Source organism: Mastigoproctus giganteus, chromosome 7 (genome assembly GCF_048544385.1).
Source record: "Mastigoproctus giganteus isolate SK-2022 chromosome 7, ASM4854438v1, whole genome shotgun sequence".
NCBI lineage: Eukaryota > Metazoa > Arthropoda > Arachnida > Uropygi > Thelyphonidae > Mastigoproctus > Mastigoproctus giganteus.
The window spans coordinates 67,236,251-67,260,356 of record NC_143581.1 but is presented as its reverse complement, the minus strand read 5'-3'; the positions used below and the strand labels follow the sequence as shown (position 1 = coordinate 67,260,356).

The 24,106-nt window shown below is 36.3% G+C and overlaps 1 protein-coding gene across 2 annotated transcripts in view; it reads right to left on the bottom strand.

Moving 5' to 3' along the window:
* Positions 1–15,631, bottom strand: part of LOC150082974 (large ribosomal subunit protein eL38) — a 43,226-nt gene extending 27,595 nt beyond the window's left edge. Inside the window, exons 1-2 of one of the 2 annotated variants that reach the window (XM_090376957.1) lie at positions 15,538–15,631; positions 15,368–15,396 (exon numbers count right to left, since the gene is read on the bottom strand). In XM_090376957.1, the coding sequence (XP_090233083.1) occupies positions 15,368–15,370 (3 nt within the window). In that variant the 5' untranslated portion in view covers positions 15,371–15,396; positions 15,538–15,631. The other variant, XM_090376956.1, reaches the window with a different exon arrangement.
* Positions 15,632–24,106: the final 8,475 nt, after the last annotated feature.

Here is a 24,106-nt window from a genome sequence, read left to right as displayed (position 1 = left end):
CTCTTCATTCCTATTTACTTACAATGGTGAAGGGAAAGGGAGCAACTGAAAGTGCAAGTGCTGGCAGTGCTAGGAAACAAAACAAAATTGATTTAGAAATGATGAAATGATGATTAATTAAGAAGTACGAAGCAGGACAAAGTGTGTCATCTATTGCAAGGGAATTAGGTCTTGCTGCTACAACAGTGAATACTATTTTAAAGGACAGTGCACGTATAAAAGAACATGTCAAAGGATCAATGCACTTAAGAACAGTGATCACAAAAGAGTGTTCACGTGGTATATCAAAGATGGAACAGCTATTAATAATATGGATGGAAAATCAGATTCAGAAGCAAATGCCCCTGAGTCCAGCCATTCAAGCAAAATCAAGAAGTATTTATGAAGATATCAAGGATAAGTACGGTGAACTCCAAGTAAAGTTTGTGGCAAGCAACAGGTAGTTCAATAGGATCAAGCATCATGCTGGTTTCCAAAACATTAAAGTATGCGGTGAAGTCGCCAGTGCCAATTCTGCAGATGCAGAAAAATTTTGTGATGTGTTGGAAAAAATTATTGATGAAGGTGGCTATTCAACGCAGCAAATTTTTAACGTTGACAAGACTGCTCTGTATTGGAAAAAAATGCCGGATTAAACATGCATTGCCAAAGAGGAAAAGACAATGCCAGGTTTCAAGACTTCAAAAGATAAGGCCATGCTCTTGCTTGGGGCTATGCAGTGGGAGATTACAGATTAATACCACTGCTTGTGTACCATTCTGGAAATCCTTGTGCATTTAAGGGCATCAATAAAGCGACCCTACCCGTGCATTTCCGATCAAATCAGACAGCATGGATAACAATATCTCTCTCTTTGAAGATTGGTTTAAATGCTGCTTCATTCCAAAGGTTGAAAAATATTGTAAAGACAATGATATTCCTTTCAAGATTTTGCTTCTATTAGGCAATGCTCCTGGACATCCTAGGCATCTGGATGATTTCAATTAGAACATGAGTCATATTTCTACCGCCAAACACGACTTCACTCATGCAGTAGATGGTGAGAAAAATTTTACGTTAAGAGACTTTTGGAAATCTTACAATATTTACCACGCCATCTTAAACATTAATAAGGCCTGGGCGGAAATTATTAAAAGTTGTTGTGCATTGAAGAAAATATGCCCATGCATGTAAAAGGCTTCGAAGGGTTTGAAAAAGACGAATCATATGAAGAGATTACAGATAAGATTGTAAAGGTTGCAAAGCTACTTCAATTGGAGGTTGTTGCCAAAGACGTGGAGGAGTTAATAGAGGAAAAAAAGGAGGAATTATCTAACAAAGAACTTATTGACTTGCAGGCAGTGATAGTGAAAGAAGAAAATGCTGACGAAGCTCAAGATGAACCAAATGAGGAGCCAAGACACTTCATCACCAGAGAGAGGTGGCAATGGCATTTTGTGAAATTGCATTGGCAACGGAGAGGTTTGAGAAGATGGATCCTGACAGCCAACAATTCTTAAAAGTTAACAGAAGGGTGAATGATATGCTTGCTTGCTACAAAGAAATCTATGATGAAAATAAAAAAGCCACCCTCCAGTCATCCATTAATATGTTCTTTCGTAAGGTTGAACAGCCGACGACTCCTAAATATCCACAGCGGCGTACTTATCAGCTGAAGACATCGATTCTGGAAATGATGCTTGAGAGGTAAAAGTTACTGACGTTATGCCTGTCTCCTTTTTTTTTTTAACTTTATAATTTTGAAATTTTTTAAATTGCACATTTTTGTAATTTGTCCTGTGCATGAGATAAAAAATTGAATAAATACAATAAATAATTCTATTCACGTGTTCGTCGAACACTTCTTTTTTCATTCAATCAATTCAGCAAGCACAGCTGCGAGTGCTGCACAAGCATGGGGAAAATTCCGACTTATATAGAGTTCCGTGGAACACAACCCTTACTTTAATCGGGGAGTGGCTGTATATATAATCTTCATGAATGAAAAATGCAGTCATACGGAAACCAAGTAGTGACAAATAGAAAGTAATCCGGTACATATCACAGACACCATATGACAAACATAAAGGGGTGGGAGGAATAAACAAGATAAAGGGTATTACAGAAAGAATAATGCTCCTAATATAATTTAGAAGAAATGCCAATTAATAATACCAAATAATATAAATTTAGAAAAATACCAATTGAATTAAACAAATTCAGCAGCACTCCCTACCCGGCACCAGGTCCAAATTACGTGAAGTATCACTATAGACAAAGACAAATACCAATCTCAACATGACCAACTGGTTGTTGTTGTTATTTGGTTTTTAGGAGCATTAGCAACTAAGACCATATTGCTCCGAGAATATGCGGTGGTCATTCCCTGACCTTTCCGCATCCTCCGTATTTGGTGGTGATGGGCTCGAACCCCGGTCTAATCAAGAAGAGTCTACTATGCACTGCTGCTCCTTCCCACCTGGCTACAGAGGCGCCCATGACCAACTGGGTGAAGCAAACAAAATAAAAGAGCAACTATTATGCCCAACTCATCAGAAGGCCACAAGGCCAACAATGGACAGGGAATCACTGCATTTTGAACATTAAACAAAGAAATTAGTGAATCGCTGACTTGACTGAGACACCAATCAACCTGCCATTGCAACAAATTTGAATAATGGTGGTGGCCCTTATGCAGTGAAAAATTATACTATCAGAGCAGAGCATTTACAAGGCAACACCACACCACTGATACAAAGTAACAATTAAATTAGAATACATCCAGCAGAAATTAAGCTATAGATGGCTACATAAGTAGCATATCAGCAGCAACTGACTACTAACCATGTAAAATAAAAAAACATCCAAAATAAAGCTACAGATGGCAGTATGAGTGCTGCATTCGCATCTCAACTTATTTTATATAGTTAGTAGTGAGTAGAGATGCTAATGCACCACTCATACTGTCATCTATTACTTCTCAGTACACCTGCCCAATTTTTCTAGTTCTTGTTGAAGTAGCATACCTAGATTAACCACATTGCCACATTGCCAACCTTCGTATCATCTGCAAACAGACATTTAAGCCTCATATACCTGCATCAATATCATTAATAAATTACACAAAACAACAGTGGGCCTTGCACTGAACCTGGGGAAACTCCACTAATAACATCAGTCCAAGAAAAGCAGTATCCACTATAATCTGTCTCATTCCACTCAACCATCTCTTTATATATATAGCAGAAACTTACCCTTAATGCCATACTACTCCAACTTTGTACAGCAGTCTTTTATGTGCAACAGTATCAAAAGCTTTTCTGAAATCTAAGCATATGATGTCAAAATTATTTTTTGCATCCAGTTCCTTTGTTACTGCATTACAGTATCCAATCGGATTGGTCAGAGTAGACTGTCACTTAACAAGTCCATGCCGTCATTTCATATATAACTGCATTCCTGTGTAGATAGTCCTACATTACTTCTTTGACCAGCGATTCCATTATTTTCTCTCAAACAGAAGTCAAACTAACAGCTCTGTAATTATTCATGTCACCCTTTGATCCCCCCACCTTTGTGAACTGAGGATACATTCACATCTCCAGTCCACAGGGATCTCCCCTGAATCCAAGGATGTTCTCATAATTATGAATAAAGGTTTGCTGACTCCCTTATATATTGGGTAGATCGCATCCACCCACAGTGCCTTTTCTACATTTATCTTCAACACTTCCTCTCAGTTATCATAAAATTATTTAGCTCCCAGTTAGAATTTGATAAACTTCTGGCATCCCAAATTCTAAAAAATTCCAATTATGAATGTAGATTTAAAATACCTATCCAGTTTTGTCGGCAACCTGAGCAGCAGGATCATCAACAGTTAAATCATTCATAACTAGTGGAGCAATGTGATTCATCCCCTTCCTTCTACATTTACCTGAGTAAAGTCTTTTCTGCTGATCTTTGCTAGAACTTATAAGCTGCCTTAGCTTGCCTAACCTCCTAAGCGGACTAGTTTTCTAGACTGCAGACTAGTTTAATCTACTATAGCAGTGGTTTTCAACTGGGGTGCCACATAATTTTGGTTTAAGTCACTTAAACTTTTTTTTTAATTTATATATTTATTTTGTATCATTATAATAAATGATATAAATATCATTATATGTATTTATTATAATAATATAATTATATTATTATAATATTTTTTAATATTAGATATATATACTGTACAGTATACTTTCAGAATAATGGCACCTTCGTGGATTCAAGGTGACATTATTTAGATTTTTTCTGTTATCTAGAAAGTTTTATTTTTTAATATATTTAATACAGAAATAATGACACTAAATAAGAAATAGAGATTAAGATTGCAATTTTATTAACTGCACATAAAAACCAAACATGTTGACGATTCAACGTTATATTCTTCCATTAATACACTCCTACTTATGACCCATTCTATTTCTTTATTATATCAATGGTGCGTGGGTAGCACAGTGGTATTGTCAATGCTCTCCCCACACCAAGTGAAGGAAGGCCCAGGTTCAAAACCGGTCCAGTCGATGGCGTGAGGAACGTTTATCAGCTTTTTTCACTCTGTGGCTGAGTTAGTCGATCTTGGGCATAGATAGCAACGTTTTTCTCCTAGCAAAATAGACAAATCGACCAGAGAACACACACACAAGCATATGAATTAGCTTTCCCAGTGACCCTAACGTAATAGTTTGGATTATATAAAGTTTCTCACAAAGCATTAGTGTTGTTCTTTTCTTCTCTGTATGAGGTTTATTAGCTTTAGGAGCCATAGTAAGCAGTTTTTAATTTAAAGTAAATGTGAAACAGTGGTATAATCTGTGAAATCAGTAAAAAATTCACTTTCAAAATGGCAAACAAACACAGTAATCACGTGACTTGCCATTTTCTTTTTTTCAGCTCAGCAAGTCATCTGCGCTGTATGTAAACATCCGATCTCAATGTGCCGTTAGCCCAAATGCTCCATTATTTGGGGTGCCATTATTTCGAGTCTACTGTATACAGAGATAGAGAATCAGATCTAACAGGTAGAATTGAGTAGGGGTGCCACAAAATAAAATAAATAAAAACATCGAAAACCACTGTACTATAGGCATATAAATTATCAGGTGATAATTTATATGCATCACTCAGATTACTTTCAGGAAAAAAAAAGAACATTTGTGACTGTTTCTGTCACAAGTGTGTTTCTTGTTGCACGCCATATTTGTTTGTATTTTTTCACATTTAGCCTTTACTGGTACAGATGTAGCCAATTCCAACCGAAATATCCAAGGAAATCCTCTAAAGTCACTCCTGTTCTCAAAATGTTTTCTATAAAGCCTGAGTATTCTAACATACCCACTTTCCCACAAGCTCTCTGGTGTACCTCACAAATGCCTTCCCCAGTACATTAATAAAGTGCCCAAGCATATAACAAAGGCCTTTCTGAAATCTAAACATATGATGTGAAAATTATTTTTGTATTAGTACAATAAACTCTTCTTATAATGCTTTGAAACGGGCAGCTGCCAAAGAACACTATAAGCAGGATCCGCTTTTTGAGACTATTTTTCATCAATATTTTGGTAGATAATTGTGATTTTTTTTTTTTGCTTTTTTGTAGTGTTTATGAAGTAGTGCTTTATATGTATGTTGAAAACCTGCACAATTTCTTTTTGGCGCTTTCAACCTTTCTTTGCATTCTATTAAAAAGCATGAAAAATTTGTAAAAAGATTTTATTGAACTAGCGAATCCTGAATATTATTGTATAAATGCAGTATTAACACACTAATAATGCTTTAATAAAATCTATTAATTCTCTTTAAAATCTAGTTGCACATGTTAACTGATGTTAGTTGCACATGTTAACTGATGTTAGTTGCACATGTTAACTGATTTTCCAGATTTTCATCTATTATTGAAGCTCGAGATTTACTTTTAATAAATTTCATATTTGAAAAGAAAGTTTCACAAATGTATGTGGCTCCGAAGGTGCTCACAATTTTTTGTGAAAAAAAAAAAAAAAATCTTAATTTACAACACGTTTCTGCTGTTACATACATGTTGTAAAAGTTGATTTTTGATGTTGTGGTGTGAATGTGTTTTAATTCATTGATGCACTGTAAATCAATTACTTCCATCTGTAGAGCTTCTGGGAGAGTGAAATCTCAATGTGAAATGGAAACAAAATATCTCAAACTTTACCATGTTTTGCGAGTTCTGAGAAATGACAATCAAATGCTGCTGAAAGTTTTTTTTTAATTTCATCAGCATACTTCGAGAAGTCAAGAAGTTATTTATCATGCCTAGTACAGCTAGTGCATGATTTCCCACTGATGTAGACAGTAGTATAAAAAATCATCTGCGGACCGCAAAATGTGGCAGGCTGCATCCAGCCAGTGGGCCGACCAGGCTTGCTATAAAGCAAACTGTACAATAAGCAAATCCTGGACTTTAAGTCTCTATCATCCATTTCCAAAAACCAAAACTGAAGGAGAGTTATATCTGGATTTATTCCTTCTTAGAACCTTAAAAAAACAGGATACAAGCAAGGCAACATTTTAAACGGGAGTGTTGTGGGCATCAAAAATGCAGAGAATTTCACAGGATTGATCATGGGACCAAGAGAAATGAGCAGTAAAACTGGGATAGCACTATAAGCAAGAGTATATTGAATAGTTAGCGATACAATGTAAAAGTTTGTTTATTTTTTTTTTTTTGGCTAGTGCAACCATTTCTTTTGGGCCAAAAAAATTTAACCACGAGTAAAAAAAGGAAGCAACATATATAGCACTAAACACAAGTTTAACAAGGAAATCTAAAAACAACTCATCAGTAGTTGATTTTAAATGGCACTGTTAAAGCCATTTAACACCTTTCGAAGAGAATGAACTTATCCAGAGGTCACCGACTGCCAAATATTAAGCATGTGAAGAAATAAATATCATTGGATAATTATCATCATTGCACATCAGTGACTTAGACCATACTGCACCATTGTGTTTCCACAATATATATATATATCAGGGCTCCCACTCCTGGGTTTTTCCACCCAGATCTAGGTTGATAGGTTTGGTTTACAAAAATATCTCATTATCTGGGTTTTTTCGGTGATTTTTAATTTTAAGTCAAAATTTATTTTTATTTCTTGTAAATACAATAAAATTTAATACATTTAATAACAGTTTACAATTTTCTTAATTTTATATTCTAACAATACTGATCATAATTTGTAATATCTCAAGTGCTTGTACAATATACTACAAATGTAAAAAGATTTCAAAGTTTTCGCAGGGTTCTACACTATGAAATTACGCTTACATGTTCATACATGTAAGCATACATGATCGTGTTACTAACATGTATGCGCAGCCTATTGAGCAGGCGGAAGGCGGTCTTTACTGCACAGCCTTTCGTGATCGTTCGTGGTATTATTGCATTATTTGGTGTGATTTTTACATTTATGCGTGTACTACATACAGTGATATAATAAATTTAAATTGTAGTGACTATTTCTATTTTATGTTAATGGATTAGTGATTTATTTTTTATTTTATAGAACATTTTAAATAAGATAACTGCTAATTAGTCATACCCACAAATTGCCCACAATGTCTGAAACTTGTTCCCCACAGAGAAAGATGAGTAAATGGTGGTATACTCAAAATTTTAGAAATGAATGGTTAGAAGATCCGGAATTAAAGGATTGGTTGAAAGAAGACAATAATGAAAAAGGTGCATCTTACTGTATTTGTTGTGAAATGAAATTAAAGAATGCCAATAAATTGATGTTACTAGCACATAAAAATACAGTTAAACATAAAAAAAGTGCAAATGTTGCTAAGACAAGTTCAACGTTAGACACGTTCTTGACAAAACGTAAACCTACGGAGAATGAAGAAGTAGCAAAGGCAGAGTTAACAATTGCTGCACTCATTTCTGAGCATAATATTCCATTTGCGCAATGTGATTACCTTATAGAAGCATGTAAGAAAGAATTTCATGATAACAATATTGCAAAACAAGTTCAGATGAAGGCGACTAAAGTCTCTTATCTTATACAAGATGGCATAACCTATCATGAAAAAATATACATTTCTAACATATGCAGAAACAAGTTTTCAATGATAATAGATGAAAGTACAGATTTATCTTTATCGCAAGTTCTAGCTGTTGTTGTTAGATATTTTGATATTCAAAAACTTGATGTTGTAGATGTGTTACTTGACACTGTTTGTGTCGAAAATGGTACTTCAGAAGGGCTTTATCAATCTGTAAAAGATCTTTTCATAGAAAAAAAAACATTCAAATAAGTAATCTCGTTGGCTTTGATAGTGATAATTGTGCCACTATGATGGGTACTAAGAGTGGGTTCCAGTCATTGCTAAAAAAGGATGTACCATCAGTATTTATAATGGGATGTGTTTGCCATTCTTTTGCATTATGTGCTAGTCATTCAGTCAAGGTACTACCATCATATCTAGAAATATTTATAAAAGATATCTCTTGTTATAAAGAGTTCTTATTTTTCCCGTAGTAGTAAAATATTAAACGAGTTCAAAATGATTCAAGATGTTGTAGATACTGCTAAGCATAGAATCCCCAAATTAGCACAAACACATTGGTTATCCTGTGGAAATGTAATAAAAATTATTATTGAGCAGTGGGATGCGTTAGTTCTTTATTTTCAGTCTCAATCAAAAATTGACAAAATCGATGGTGCAGGGAATATTTACAATACTATGATCACCAAAGGAACTAAGCATATGTTGTTGTTTTTAGGATATGTACTGGAGAAAATAAACTGCCTGAATATTGAATTTCAATCTGAGCATTTCAGATTGCACTTACTTCATTCGATGGTTTCAATTGAGTATAAAAATATTCTTAGTTTTTTCATAAAAGAAGTCATTACTTCGTGCAAGCTGGTTGAAATTGATCCAAGCAATGCAATAAATCATAAGCCTCTGAATAAAATATATTTGGGAGGCCTTTGTATGGCCTTATTAAATTCAACACCGCTTGGTGACCGTGAAAGCAGGTTTAAAAATGATTGTTTAAAATTTCTTGTTGAATTTTGTATGGAAATCAGAAAAAGATTTCCTCTAAATGATGATGGAATTATCGCCAGTCTCAGTGTTCTTGACCCAGCAGTGATACATGATCGTGCCAATTCGCCATCCATAATTTTCCATTTAGCAATGCAGTTCCCTCACCTTGTTTCTGAAGACAAACTAGATCTTCTAGATCAGGGGTGGGCAACTTTTTTCGTCAGCGGGCCGAATGAAATTTTCGCATCATGATGCGGGCCGGAATAGATTGAACGATTTAATAAAAAAAATCAGAACCTAAAAAAATGTTATATTACTTGAATTACCAAATTATTAATGTATTTTTAAAAAAAATATCTGAATGTCCAATTATCATTGAAAATGCGGCATTCGGCATCAATTTTTCTTTTTTTTTTAATTGGCTCATTTTATGGGCTATAAATTATATTAAATTAAAAATTGTAATAATTAGAAAATGCATAAAACAAAATATCTCGCACCAATATTATTTTTTTCAATAAGAAGTCAAACCCAAAGGAACTTTGTTCGATCGATGCTACAATAATAATTAGGAAATAACTCTTTGACGCTGCATAGAATCACTTGGTTACTGTTGTACTGGCCGCGATTCCCGATTGAACCGAATTAAGCCGAACGTTTACGGTGAGTGTAGTCAGGTATGGATTTTCTATATTTATGCATTTACCGAGGGGGCCGGATTCAACATCGTCGCGGGCCGGCTGTTGCCCACCCCTGTTCTAGATGATGAATGGAGATCATTTCATTTAAATCAAGATTTAGATTTCTCTTACAAAACCATCCCTGAGTTTTAGTATCTGTTACGTAATGTAAAAGATGGCTTTAATAATTCTAAATATGAGATTTTATCTAACTTTATGACCAGTTTAACTATTTTACCTCACTCTTCAGCAAGCGTAGAAAGAATCTTCTCCCAGGTAAACCATATAAAAACAAAAGCCACAAACTCCCTTAAACTAGAAACTGTGAAAAATCGACTAATGCCAAAATAGGCGATAAATAGATCTAATCAAAATTGCTATACATGGAAAGCTAAATCAGAATTGGTAAAAGAAGTCATACAAGGAACTTGTCATAAAAGATACGAAGAACGTTTGAAAAAATGAAAGAACTTCAAAAATTAAATATGGAGGGAACTGAATGGGATGAAAATTCTGATTACAATTAAATAAAAGATATTTTGCATGGTAAGTTTCATCTTATTTGTGTTGCTATACTATATGATGAAAACTAGGGTTTTTTTGGGTTTATTTAAGTTGCAATCTAAGTTTTTTTAAAATTTGTGAGTGGGAGCCCTGATATATATATATATATATATACACATTGAAACTTCCCTTTAACGGACAGCCATGGGGAACGAGAATTTGTCCGTTAGAGAGAAGTGTCCGCTAACAAGAAGTCTGAGGGAGAAAAAAAAAAAAGAAAGAAAAATCGTTAAACGTTTAATATAAAATTAAATTAAAATATATACAGATTTTGAACAATATTTTTGTAAATAATATACAATTACATATACAAGAGATAAAGAAAAATCGTCAAACGTTTAATGTAAAATTAAATTATATACAGATTTTGCACAATATTTTTGTAAATAATATACATACATACAATTGTGCTATGCATATTATGACTATCTTAAGAAAAATACATACAGTAATCACTTATTTTCTTCTGCGCCTTCTTCCGGCTGATAATTTTGTTTTCAACATTTGTTTGGAGTGAAGAAACCATCGAAAGTCCTTCAGTATCTTCTTCAGCGGCGAAACACATTTTTAAACGATTGATTTGTAAGAGCGCTTCTTCCAATTTCATCGGTGGTTCGTCGTTAATATGTTCTTCAACAGAATGACCTCTTTCCATTTCTTCATCCTCATGGGGAACTTCTTGAACAATATCAATGATAATGTCATTGATATCTAGAGCACCATCTTCTGTAGTGAGGTTCGAGTCTATATCTTTGTAGCCAGGGTCACTTGTAGCTGAAGTATCGTACATTATCAATAGATGTTGAAGTTCTTGTTCTTCTTGTTGCTCCACTTGCTGTTTCCAACTTCAATTTTTGCGTTTGAGAAGCCAGACTTTACAAAACAATTCACGACAGTTTGTTTTCTAATTGCATTTACTGAAGAGGAAATCCATTGAATCGCATCTAGGATGCTGATTTTCTTTGCAAGATCACTCTCACATGTTACATCGTTCGTGTTTGCAATAACGTCTTAAAACACATTTTCTGTAGTGAAGTTTAAATTTTTTTATTATCCCTTGATCCAAGGGCTGACACTCTGCAGTCGTGTTTGATGGCAGAAAAATGATTTGAATGTTGGACAATTCAATGTGCAGGTGAGATGCAGCATTATCCATGAAAAGAATAATTTTTCTGTTTTGATGAATCATGTTTTGGTTAAAGTGACTTATCCATTCGCTCATGATATCTCGTGTCATCCATGCTTTTTTATCAGACTTCCAGTCAACATTCAAAAGATTCAACTTTATGCCCTTGAAACAACGAGGATTTTGTGGTTTTCCTATAACAAGAGGTTGTTCAAAGTCTCCCAGCATATTTGTACACAATAGTACAGTCAAGCGTTCCTTAGAAATTTTTCCGCCCTGGCACTTTTCGTTTTTTAGACTCGTTGTTTTTTCAGGAAGAGCTTTAAAAAATAACCCTGTTTCGTCACAGTTGTAAATATCCCTAGCTTCAAAATCACAACATAAATCTTCCAATTTGACGGTCCACTCTGTTACAACTCCAGTATCAACAGATCCACCTTCACCACTTACGGTTTTCCAAGAAATTTTATGCCGAGTTTTGAACTTGTCTAGCCATCCCACAGAAGCTTTGAACTCATTTTCTTCCATAGATTTCGCAACCTCCAAAGCCTTTTCCCTAATAATAGGCCCATTAATGGGAATTTTTTTAGCACATGCGCGACAAAACCACTCATACATAACATTGTCAATTTGAAGTCCAACAGTTTTCGGGAAAGATTTTTGAACCTGATCATTTCCATATTGCCAAAATTGTTTGAGCAGTTAATTTTTTTTCTTTAGGATGTCGCTTACCTGCGTCTTCCCGATTTTGAATTTTGCAGCGAGATTGTGAACACTATTTTTTTGCCGATCATATGCATTAATGAGTTTGACTTTATCTTTTAAAGTTAAATGTTTACGAGAAGATATTGTGCACTTCACACGACACTGAACAAAACTGAAAACTGAAACTCAAAAGACGAAAGGCCGACCAAATTCCCACCCCCCTGCACACACCGAATTCATCAAAAGTTTTACACTTGCCTTAAAATTCTTGAAAAAAGGGTTTAGAAGGTGACATAAACCTTGATAAAATTCAGAGAATCGGAAATAGAAAATAAACACACATGATTGAGGCAATACGTGGAAGAAAAGTTCCTAGAAAAAGGGCCGTGAGCACGCCCGCTGTCCGTTATGGGGAGATCAAATTAAGTGCTAATCTAAACGAAACAGTGCAGATTGCCTGTCCGCATCCGTTATAGAGAATGTCTGCTAGACAGAAGCTAAAAACATGTTAAAACCAATAGAGGAGAGTTGGGGAATTTGAAAATGTCCGTTGAAGAGGGATGTCCGTTAGGAGAAGTTTCACTGTATATATATATATATTTTTTTTTTTAATGAAAACCCCAAACACGAGGGTATTAGAACCTATAGTACTTAGTATCATGCATGGGTTTGGGTTCGAGGTTGAGAAGATGAAAGAAAATATTTGTTGACATTAGACTTGAACTTCTGTAGATTGTAATTATCAGGAAATACACATGAAGGAAGGTAGTTCCAGAAAATGGAAATTGAATGAATAAATGAGGAAGTAAAGTTGGTCCCATGAGTTGGTAGTTAGACAGTAAAAGGATGTTCACTGGTTGCAGCATGTGCTCGGAGTGCTCTGAAAGAGAAAGAGAGCAGGAATTATAGAAGCCAATTCAGAAGAACAATGCCCGTGGTAGTATCTATAGAAAAGGCATGCAGCAGAAACAATGCCTATAAGACAGGGAGTGGAGAGACTGTTAGAGATGAGTCATTAATTAGCCTAACTGCTCTCTTTTGAATAGAATCTGGAACCCTGAGAGGTTTTAGGGGCACTGCCCCAGATGTAGGAACTAATATTCCATAGTAAGGCAGATTTGTGATTTGTACACAGTGAGCAGCTGATTGAAAGAAAAGAAATGCCAAGAGCGAAAGAGAAAACCCCATTTTATTGATGCAGAGGAAGCAATATTTGTAATGTGCTTATGCCAAGAGAGACAGAAGTCAGGGTAATCCAAAAAAGAGATAGAGTAGAACCCCGTTAATCTGGACTTGATGGGACCACACCTAACTGGAAGCTATCTTTTCACATACCAGTTTTTATTTAAAGTTTTTCACATACCAGTTTTGTTATCTAAATAACAAAGGCCCCCCCATAGCCGAGTGGTCAGGAGCAGGAGTGCAGTAGCACACGCTCTTTGAGTAGACCGGGGTTCAAGCCCCTGACTGCTAAATACGGTCGATCTGCCAACACGCACTAGACCAGCGTGGCAGATTATGGTCCACTTCCCTCAGCATGAGTTGTTGAGGAGGCTTCCATCCTGCAGTGGGTTGATAATGGCTGCAGTTTACCTTTACTAAATAACAAAATTTTAACTAAATTGGTTTTCATATTAAATTAATAAAACAATATTTTAAAGTAAAAATTATAAAAAGTAAAAGGATATGGGAAGTAAACAAAATACTGTACAAAGCATAAAGTTTTAACGTGGAACATTATATTACACAAAATTAAACACAAAAATATTATAACACAAAACAAAACTATTTGAGCAGCTTGCTTGAAATAGTCCTCAATGTTTTTTTTTGCTTTAATTTTGAAACTTGCTTTCAGGCCACACGGTCTCACAACCGCTTCAAGGTCAGAAGATCACCAGCTGATGTCTCATCCTGTCTCTCGAAATAAATCAGTATTCTCCAGCATTCTGGTTGCTTCAGTGTGACTTGCGCCACTTGTTTCCTCGTACACTTCATCATTGGAGTTGTCGTCTTCATTACCTTGCAACGATGATGATGATCATGCTTGCACAATGTCTTCCCTCAGTGAAGATCTGATGTCCTAGATCATTATCACACATTATCCATGGGGCAATGTCTTCATTTGTTACATCTGAACAATCCCCTAGACGGTGAAATAACTGAACAAAATCATTATCATCCTTATCATCAGGATCCGAAAAAATATCTATTTCTCCTCCTCAGATCTTTCCATTGGAACATCAGGCCAAAGTTTTTTCCAGCATTTGATAAGGGTAGTCTTGCAGTTTCGTCCCAAACTGCAGCAGAAAAATAAATGACTGTCATAAAGATCCATAAAGTTTGACTTTTCTTCAAGTGCCTCTTGTTGTTCTAACAGAGATTATCAACTTCTTTCTGTACCATCACTTCACAATTTAATTAGTTACATTAATATATAGCAGAAAAAAAATGTAATTACTGATATGATCCCAAAACACAGCAACACCCTTTAAAGGAGTAGGATTTTTCCAAAATTGAAAAAAGTCTGTACTTAAAAGTTTAGAACAAGAAGAGACAGATAGTCTGGCAGAAGTTTGCAGATTTAGAAGCCCAACAAAATTTCCTGCTTTGAGATATATATATATATTTTAATATAAGTGATGAGTATTAAGTGTGCATACATATGTGAAACAATATCCTTTTTTATCAGGACTTGGAAGAACTGTTTCATTAAGCCTGGCTTTTTACATCCTTTTTATGTACTTTGCATATAGCAGAGGATGTGAAAGTACTTCATTTTGATTTACTAGTGGCTCGTCTTTAATGTTATTTGAACCTGGCATTGCAGACTGTTGTGGTGGCCACAGAGGTACAAATGAAATTTGGCTGTCATGCCTTGCCATGCGCAGAGAACGTATGTGCTGTGTAGAGCTTCCAGTCAAATTATATCATTTTGTATGGAATAAAAAAAAAAAAACAGCTAAATGAAACAGATAAGTCAGGATAAAGAAAATCTCGCGGTTGTTATAGCATAACAAAGAGCAAAGTAGTCCCTACTCCACATTTTCAACTTGCTCCAGCCGTTTAATTCCTATCGTCAGACAATCAATGGCAGTGGGTTTACTTGTAACAGTTTACTCTAAACCTTTTACTTATAAACTCTGAACGGTAACTCTAAACCTTTTGTAAACTCAAACTGTAAACCTTTTACATGTAAATTTAAACAAAAATAAATTTAAGCAAAAATAACTTAAATTATAAAACTCACCATAGTTGCCAATTTTCGTTAACGCTCAGCTGGAAAGAGGGGAAAAAAAAGTTAACAAAACGAATTAAATCACATTCAATATACTTGTTAAGAATTCTTCCAAATAACAGCACACAATTCTTTCGCCAAAAATTAGAAAATTTAACGATTCACATGGATATCAACATTACCTGAAAAACACGCAATAGCAAAAGAACAGATTGTACACCGATGAATTAATCCACTTTTCTCCCTCTAGAGGCGCTGTGTTAATACCATTGATACTTCAGAACAGTTTCAAATATTCAAACGGTTTCGAATATTTCAAATAATGATATCATTGTTAGAGCATTATACGCTACTCAGTACAATACCATTAAAACGTATGTTTTATACAAATTTTGTTTCAATTGGAAAAGTAATGACGCTATGCCGTACTAAATTTAAGGATAAACTTATGTTATGAGAAATAGAAAACGCGATTGTAGAAGCATGCTATAAACTCATTCTGTGCATAGCAATGCACAAACTACATTTTCTATTTAGCAGTTAACTAAACTGAAATTCTGCGAACTCCGCAAAATGGGTAACCTGTGCTCTGCCCTCGTAGGTGTCACAGTTGGTAATTTTCTCCCAAAAACTCGGGTTTTTCTTCCAGCAAACAGAAAATCGACCACAGAACACACGCAATTTTTTACAGACAGTATACACGAAGCAATATGTCCTTAGTCACTTATGCTCCTAAACCCTACTCCAATAGCAACAACCAATTCTGTGCTGTTTAGCAATTGACCCAAACCAACCTTCTGGGCCGCCTACCCTTCTACTCACCCCATCCATAGCGATCGTGGTGGTACGGTAGTTTCGCCACTGCTACTCAGTGCATGAAGTTCATATTGCACCGATACTTTACTACGAGTTTCTTGGCATTGCACTGCATTAAAAAAGCACTACTATAATAGAGAAGTATTTTTATTTTTTAAAAGTGCATGGCAATACTTCATTTATGGTACATGCCATTGTGTGGCATGTACCATAATAGCCAAATTACAATACACGAGCAGCTGAACAGTGGTGGTGGTGGTGGTGATGCCGGGTTGAATTTTCAATTGTAGTTAACACGATCACCGTGATCCACTAGGGAAATGATCTACAAGTTTATTGCATTGATAAACATGAAGCTGTATCAACAGTTCAATGATATGAGGACAATGTAGAAGAGTCTTTTTGGAGAATTTTCCCAAATTTAGACATGATATCCCAGTATTCTCAAAAAAAGATTTAGAGGTACTGTTTAGCTCCGTTTTTCATTTAAAGCAGACATTCATATTGTATTTCCCTCAACTAAATACAACGAGTTAAAATTTATAATATACATGGTATTTTCATTTTAAAAGTAAACCCACTTTACTTGTATTAAGTACAACGCTACCAATTAATGATTGTTAGGGTAATTGGGTAAGGGCGATAATAGAGGATGTAGTAACTGGAGGCAGCGTTGCATTTCAAGTGTTCAATTGATCACAATCGTTCTTTGAATTGAAACTAAGTGATATCCTCTTTTGTTGAAAATTCTGAACACTAACTGCGTTTCAAAATGGCGATTATAATGATATTAGAGCAGTTTCGTGAGTATGGATCAGTTGTTCCATACAACACTTCAGACAATTTTCCAAACAATTTTTTTGCAATCTTCAAGCAAGTCTATACGAATATTCTTAGCATTCTAAAGGGGGGAAACGTGCTGTACAGCACAAAAAAAAAAAAAAAAAAAAAAAAACAATAATTCACACAAGCATTCCCTCTAAATGTTTGTTCAATTCCTCTTTGAATTTATTTAACGTATCAACTTCCACAACGACAGACAGAAGTTTGTTCCTGCAATTAACAACCCGCTGGCTAAAGGCAAATTTTCGCACATTTATTCTACAACTGTCTTTCCTCAATTTGAATTTATGCCCCCCTTAGGTTCGTAATCTGGGCAAGTCGTAGAATCCCATCAGAATTCAACGTTCTCAACCCATTGAAGATCTTATACACCTCAATCAGATCACATCGCAGGTGCCTAGTCTCCAGCCGTTGCAATTTGCAGAACTTAAGCCTCTCTTGGTAAGAGGATCACTTCACTCCCCTCACCAACCTGTTGCCCTTCTCTGTACACACTCAAGCAAATCTACATCCTTCCTAAAATGAGGCCTCTAGACCTGTACACAGTACTCAAGGCGTAGACTGACCATTGCCTTATACAAAGGGATAATCACCTCCTTTTCTCTGCTAGCAAAATTCCTGTATCTCATTGACAAAACCCCATGACCTGCTCTTGCAGCCTGTCTGCATTGCTCAGAAAACTTCATATCTGAATGCACAATTACTCCCAGGTCTTTTTCATTTTTTCTACTACCCTAAGTATAGTACAACACAGTTGGTACATTCCTCTCGGGTTACTTCTATCCTTATGCAGTATTTTGCGTTTATCAATGTTAAACTTCAGTTGGCACTTCTCAGCCCATCTGCCCAAATTTTCTAGATCCTATTGCAGTAGCATACCGCCATTACTGTCATTACAACCCTGCCAACTTTTGCATCATCTGAAAACTTCGACACTAACCCTGATATACCTTCATCAATATCACTGATAAATATACAAAACAACAGTGGGCCCAACACCGAATCCTGTGGACTAATAACATCACCCGCGAAGTGCAGAGCCCATTGATTACCACCTTCTGCCTTCTCCCACTCAAACACCCTTTTATCCAGAGCAGCAATTTGCCCCCAATGCCACACTCCAATTAGTGCAGTAGTCTTCCATGTGCAACCGTATCAAAGGCGTTTATAACATCCAAATATATGATATAAAAGTTATTCTTTGCATCTAATTCCTTTGTAATCACATCATAGTATCCAATCAAATTTGTCAGGCAAGACTTTTCCTTAACAAACCCATGCTGTGTCTGAATTATTGCTGCAGTCTTGTCAAGATGATCCTGCAGTGCATCTTTAGTGACTCCATTATTTTACCCGGAACAGAAGTTAAACTAACTGGTCTGTAATTACTCGTGTCACCCTTCGATCCCCCTTTGTGAATTGGGGATTCATTTGCACAACTCCAGTCAGTGGGGCCTCCCCCCGAGTCCAAGGATTCTCTCATAATTATGGCTAAGGGTTTGCTTAGTTCCTTTGCCTCCTCCTTTAATATAACTGGATAGATCCCATCCACCCCAGGTGACTTTCTTAAGTTTAACTTCAACAATTTTTCCTCCACTTTGCTCTCAGTTATTACAAAATCATTAAGCATTCTGCTGCAATTTGATAACCTTCTAGCATTTTTCTTCTTCCTTAATATCTCCTCATGTGTGAATATAGATGCAAAATACTCATTCAGTTTATTTGCTATCTGATCAGGATCATGAACACTCGAACCATCGATATCAAGTGGACCAATCTGATTCATTCCCCTCCTTTTAGAGTTTATATAAAAAAAGAAATCCTTGGTGTTTTTCTTATCATCCTGTGCCAACGATTTCTCGTAATCTACCTTCGCTTGCCTAATCTCCTTTATGACTTGATTAGAAACTAACATATCTGCCATAGGCTTCGGTGTCGCCTGATAATTTATATGCGTCCCATGCATTTTTCTTCGCTGCCACAAGTCTCTTTAGTTCATTTGACAACCATTTAAGCCTTAACCTTGAACAATATTTCTTAATAGGTACGAAATGTCTAGTAGCTTCCACGATTAATATCTGTTTATTGCTCTATATTAGAGCCACCCCCCTGAACAGCAGTAAACTAGTGGGGTAATTATTACATTCACAGGTTAAGGCAGGGACATGTGTCTGGGGGTAACTGGAGCCACATGTGTGCTTAACCTGAAAGGAACAGTATTTACAGAATCCTTTAATTATATACCTGAACATTTTGGAATACCGTGGTGTCCCAAACTAATCAAGACAGTATTTGATTGAAAGTGCTGGATAAAACGAGAAATATATGTACAAGCCGGAATTTCCTTAGCTCAGGCAGTCCATATTTTCCTTCTGGCGATGTTCCTGAGAGTCAGAAGGGTAGATTTATATATGTGTCCATGAGTTCTGGTGTCTGTAAGTGTGATGCTGGCAAAATTTATCGAGGTCGATGGTAAGACTGTTTATCAAATCAATCGTGTATCCTGGAAGCATGCATCTGAAGCCCATGAGGTTGCTGAAACTGATACTCAGCGGGAGTCTTGTGTCCACTGACTTCGTCCGGAAATTCGGGAGTTTTTATTATGTCATTGATATCAGGCGCGTCAAGTCGTCCTATAATTAGTTTGGCAAGTGCAATAAGGTTAGCGCCACAATTCGTTTTTTCCATGGTGTGACTTCAAGATTGGCTTTTGACGTAATGTCTACGTCAAAAGGCAAAACTACAAAATTTGTAACGCTCTATATTCGTACATTTGTTGCCAAAACTCCTTACATATAGGACCTCGTGGGTAACACAGTGATTTGGATTGCCTTCCTCCCCACAGCGGGTGGCAAAGACCTGAGTTCGAGTCCCGTCGATGATGGTATGAATTTTTATCGGTCTTTTTCATAACGTGGCTGAGTTAGTCGGTGTCAGGCGCAGTTAACATGGTCTTTTTCTCTCGGAAACTTGGGTTTTCCGTCCAATAAACAGAAAATCGACCTGGGAACACACTCAATTTACGGAAAATATACACAGAGCAAGATGACCTTAGCTGTCGATTCTCCTAAACCTCAACAATAACTTGAGTGTGGCATATTTCAGGCCCATACTTTTTTAACAAAAATTCACCTATAATGTTTACCAAGGTATCAAATGCAGTTTATTGCATTGCTAGAGGAAAATAAGAGCGACATCCCGTTCTAACAGGACAGAACAAATTTTCATACCACATGCTCAACCACAGAAATATTGCATTATTTTTTGGGGATCAACTCATTTCATAAAGACTTTTACCACTTTTAAGTCTCCTGATTTAGCATCCCCAAACTTCTTTTTATGCAGTATATTAAAGAAGAAAACTTATTATTATTATTAGCTATATGTTGCAAAGAAACCTGAGGCTTATGCTGCACCAGCCGAAAAAAAAAAAAAACAAAATCCCGAGTTACTCTGAGAGAAAGAGAGAGAGAGTCAAAAGTAGGAGGGAATCACCAAGAAAGAGAAGAATGATGATATCCAGTTCAGGACACTGGGTGTGCCAAGCCCATACTCACCAGATGTGAGCCCCTGGAGTTAAAATGAGAGCAACACACGAAACATTCAACAGCTAAAAGCGCTCATTGAAAATAGAGTCAGAAGTGTATCAGCTGTTCCACAGGGGTTCTTCTGCTGGACATCATTCATTCAATGGGAATTTAGGCAATCAACTCTTACTATTATTCAATATTCAATGTATACAATAAGGTTTCCGGGCAAGTTCATTTGGGTATTGATGTTTCAGGAAACTCCTGTGTGTTATGATGGACTAATGGTTTATATTTTAGGACAACAATCTCGTGTTCTCAAGATCTATTCTGAATCGTGGAGAATAGACTCGCAACATCAAAATCGGCGTTGTGGTTATTCATTCTGAAATCTTTCTATTAGTTAGACCTCAAAATTCCGCATAACGTGGTTCTTTTAATATTAAACTCGTGTTATGGATACCGTGTAGCAAGAGAATGGCTAGAGGCAAAGAAGATCAAACAAAATATGGTTTAATAATCATAGCATACGGATAGATATAAGAATCAAATTGTTGCATCTTTCGTATAGTAAAATGAAAACTTCTTCTTATTAATGAATAAACAATAGATTAATCGGATAATAATGCATATATACAAGCTTATCTGAGTTCTTCATGTAATCTTTAATTAGCACTGCTGCTCGTACTCTATGGAGCCAACAATCATCTCGGTATTCCAGTATCTGGATACAAGTGTAAGGATGCCATATCAGTTTAACAATCATAACTGATGAAGTTTCATTACTACAAATGGATCTTGTTAACCTTCAACTCTAATTTCTAAGTGTGGTATAATAGATGCTACCATAATGTGTTGCTAGGAGGAGGGCTGTTTTTCAGTGGACTTTAGTAAATAAGGAGTTAAGTCATAACGCTCGACACTTTCATTCTGTTAGCTATCGTGTTGCAAACATAGGATGAAACAGACCAGAATAAACTTTGGTATGTTTAGGACTTGATGATTAGGAGCAGAAGCCAGTGGCACAAAACTCTCAAGACGTCCCTTTTGGTGACATAGCCTCAAGAGAAGAAAAGCTTACTCAGGGTTCGGCTCTCTTCGTCTCTTTTGTCTCTCTCTAGATTTCTCCTTCTCGTTTTCCGTCGTGTCTCTCTCTCTTCGTCCGCGCTCTAACCTCCCTCTCTGTCTCCCATCTGCATATATATATATATATATATATATGTCCCCCCTTTTGAGTTCCCAATGCTTCTATTGGTAAAAAGGCTAATTTCGTGGGGAAAAGAAAATCCCAGGGACTGTTATTTTGGAGACCTGACACAGTAAAAGATGGAATTTATGAGGAGAAAGAGGAACTTGACACCTGCATGGGATGGCATTTTCCGACTGCCCAGCGGTAGTCACTAGAACTAAAGTCCGTTCATTCCTACACAAGGAATTTCCAGACAACAATCACCCCGTAGTTATCTGGTTCAGATTTCACCCTAAAGTATTTTTATTATTATTATTTTAGGGTTGCCCGTAATTAAATACGTTAACCCGTATTTGTGTCTGTAAATTGCGTATGTTCTATGGTCGATTTGCCTGTTTTGCTGGACGAAAAAACCCCAGTTATTTGGGAGAAAAACCTTGCTTTCTACTCCTGAGACCGACTAACTCAGCCACGGAGTGAAAAAAGCCCATTAAAGTTCCTCGCGTCATCGACGGGATTCGAACTCAGGCCTTTTCCACCCGGTGTGGGGAGGACGGTGACGATACCACTGTGCTACACGCGCAGACACCCTCAAGTATGTTCCTTAATTGACATTACTCACTCTTCTCCAACGAAAGTCATATACTTTCTCATGTTTTATAAATACTACATCCACGATGTTCGCCGATCCGATCGAGTGACGATCTCTTGCTATGAACCAGCCGGACTCATAACGATGAAATAGTGTTCAACTGATGTTTTCCCTACCGCGGCGTCAACGGGCGTACGCTAAAAAAAAAAGAAACAGCCTTCTATACGAAGTAAATATCACCCTACAAGTACAATAGTGGCAAGAGTATAGGGTGACTTGGTGCGGTAACAGCCCTGAAAGGCAAATGAAAACTAAAATGAAGACATTTTTACACTCCTTCCTTCAGCACCAGATTTTGGGCAGGTAAAAAAAAAAGCAACTGTCCAAAATCCAAGAGCTTGCACAGGCTCGAAAGGTTGTGTATGGAATCTTTTGGTGGGGGGGAGGTAAAAGAATTAAAACATACCTCCTCTTACAATCTCATGTGACGCTCAACTAATCCTAGATAGTACCTAAAGAAAACACGTTCTGAGAAAAATTTCACTGTTTTACATACAATTATTTTAACCGATATCCTTAGATATAAACACTTTCTTCTTAGTCGTAGAGTTCATTAAAAAAAAGGTTTATTTATTTAATGTTTTTCTTTTCTTTTCTTTTCATGGATACAGGTGAAAATGTTCATAGTTTATCACAGTTTTATGCCGTTGTCGCAACAAATCTCTGCTCCGATGCGAGTGAAAGATATTGCTTGTAATGCATTGCTTGCAGCTATCCTTGGGGCACAAAACTTCTTTTACATTGCGCTGAAGAGATGGTCTCTCACTGAACTAGAATCAAGTATGGAGTTCATCTTCAGCGACTCTGGCTTCCTCTCCACTGGGTTTATCGACATTACATAAAAACATAAACAAACACTGGGTTAATATCTGTTCTTCATAAGTATATCTATACACATAATGCCATCTACATTAATATCAAAATAACATTGAATATATATATAATTTGATACACATATCCATAGTTAGCATTAATTGTCTAGAATAATGTTCACCAAATGATATGTATTGATACAATAATACATATGCATATAAGAAAGTGTGTTACAAACCTGTAACACACTGTCTTACACACCTGTAACATAAACTGGTTATACATTGTATGCTGGTTAAATAGGAACTAATATAGGTTATACATTGTAAATATTACATTATATCATATACATCATGTACTAGCTTAACATGGACAATTGCAAGTCATACACATATTCTAATTTAACATGGACAGATGTAAGATATATTTAAGCACTAATTTAACGTGGACAAGTCATCTATTGTTTTTTTTTTTTTTTTTTTTTTTTTTGTTATTGGACTGTCCGATTCTCATTCGTCCCACCACTCTGACTGGGCAGGACTGCATCTCATTCTTACCAGTCCCTTACGCTCGAGCCATATATTGGCTGCGTGTGCTGCGCAGTGCTCCGTTGGGTGATCCCAATAGCACTGGAATCGATCATTTTCCTCTAACAACAACGAATCTTTATCAGGGCAGGAGAAGTCCCTGATATCTACAATGGTCTTAAATGGAAGAATTCCCTGAAGGTAGCGTGCTCTCTCTCCTCCCCTTCAGTATGGATCATCTGATAAGACCTAGTGATCGGTTTAATCCATGACCCGAAATAAGGTGCTGGGAAAACTCCACATCCCATGAAGGCCAAGGCGCTGGTCATAGAGCCAGAGGTTGCGGAATTTCAACTGATCCGGGAGCGAGGAGAACTTACATGC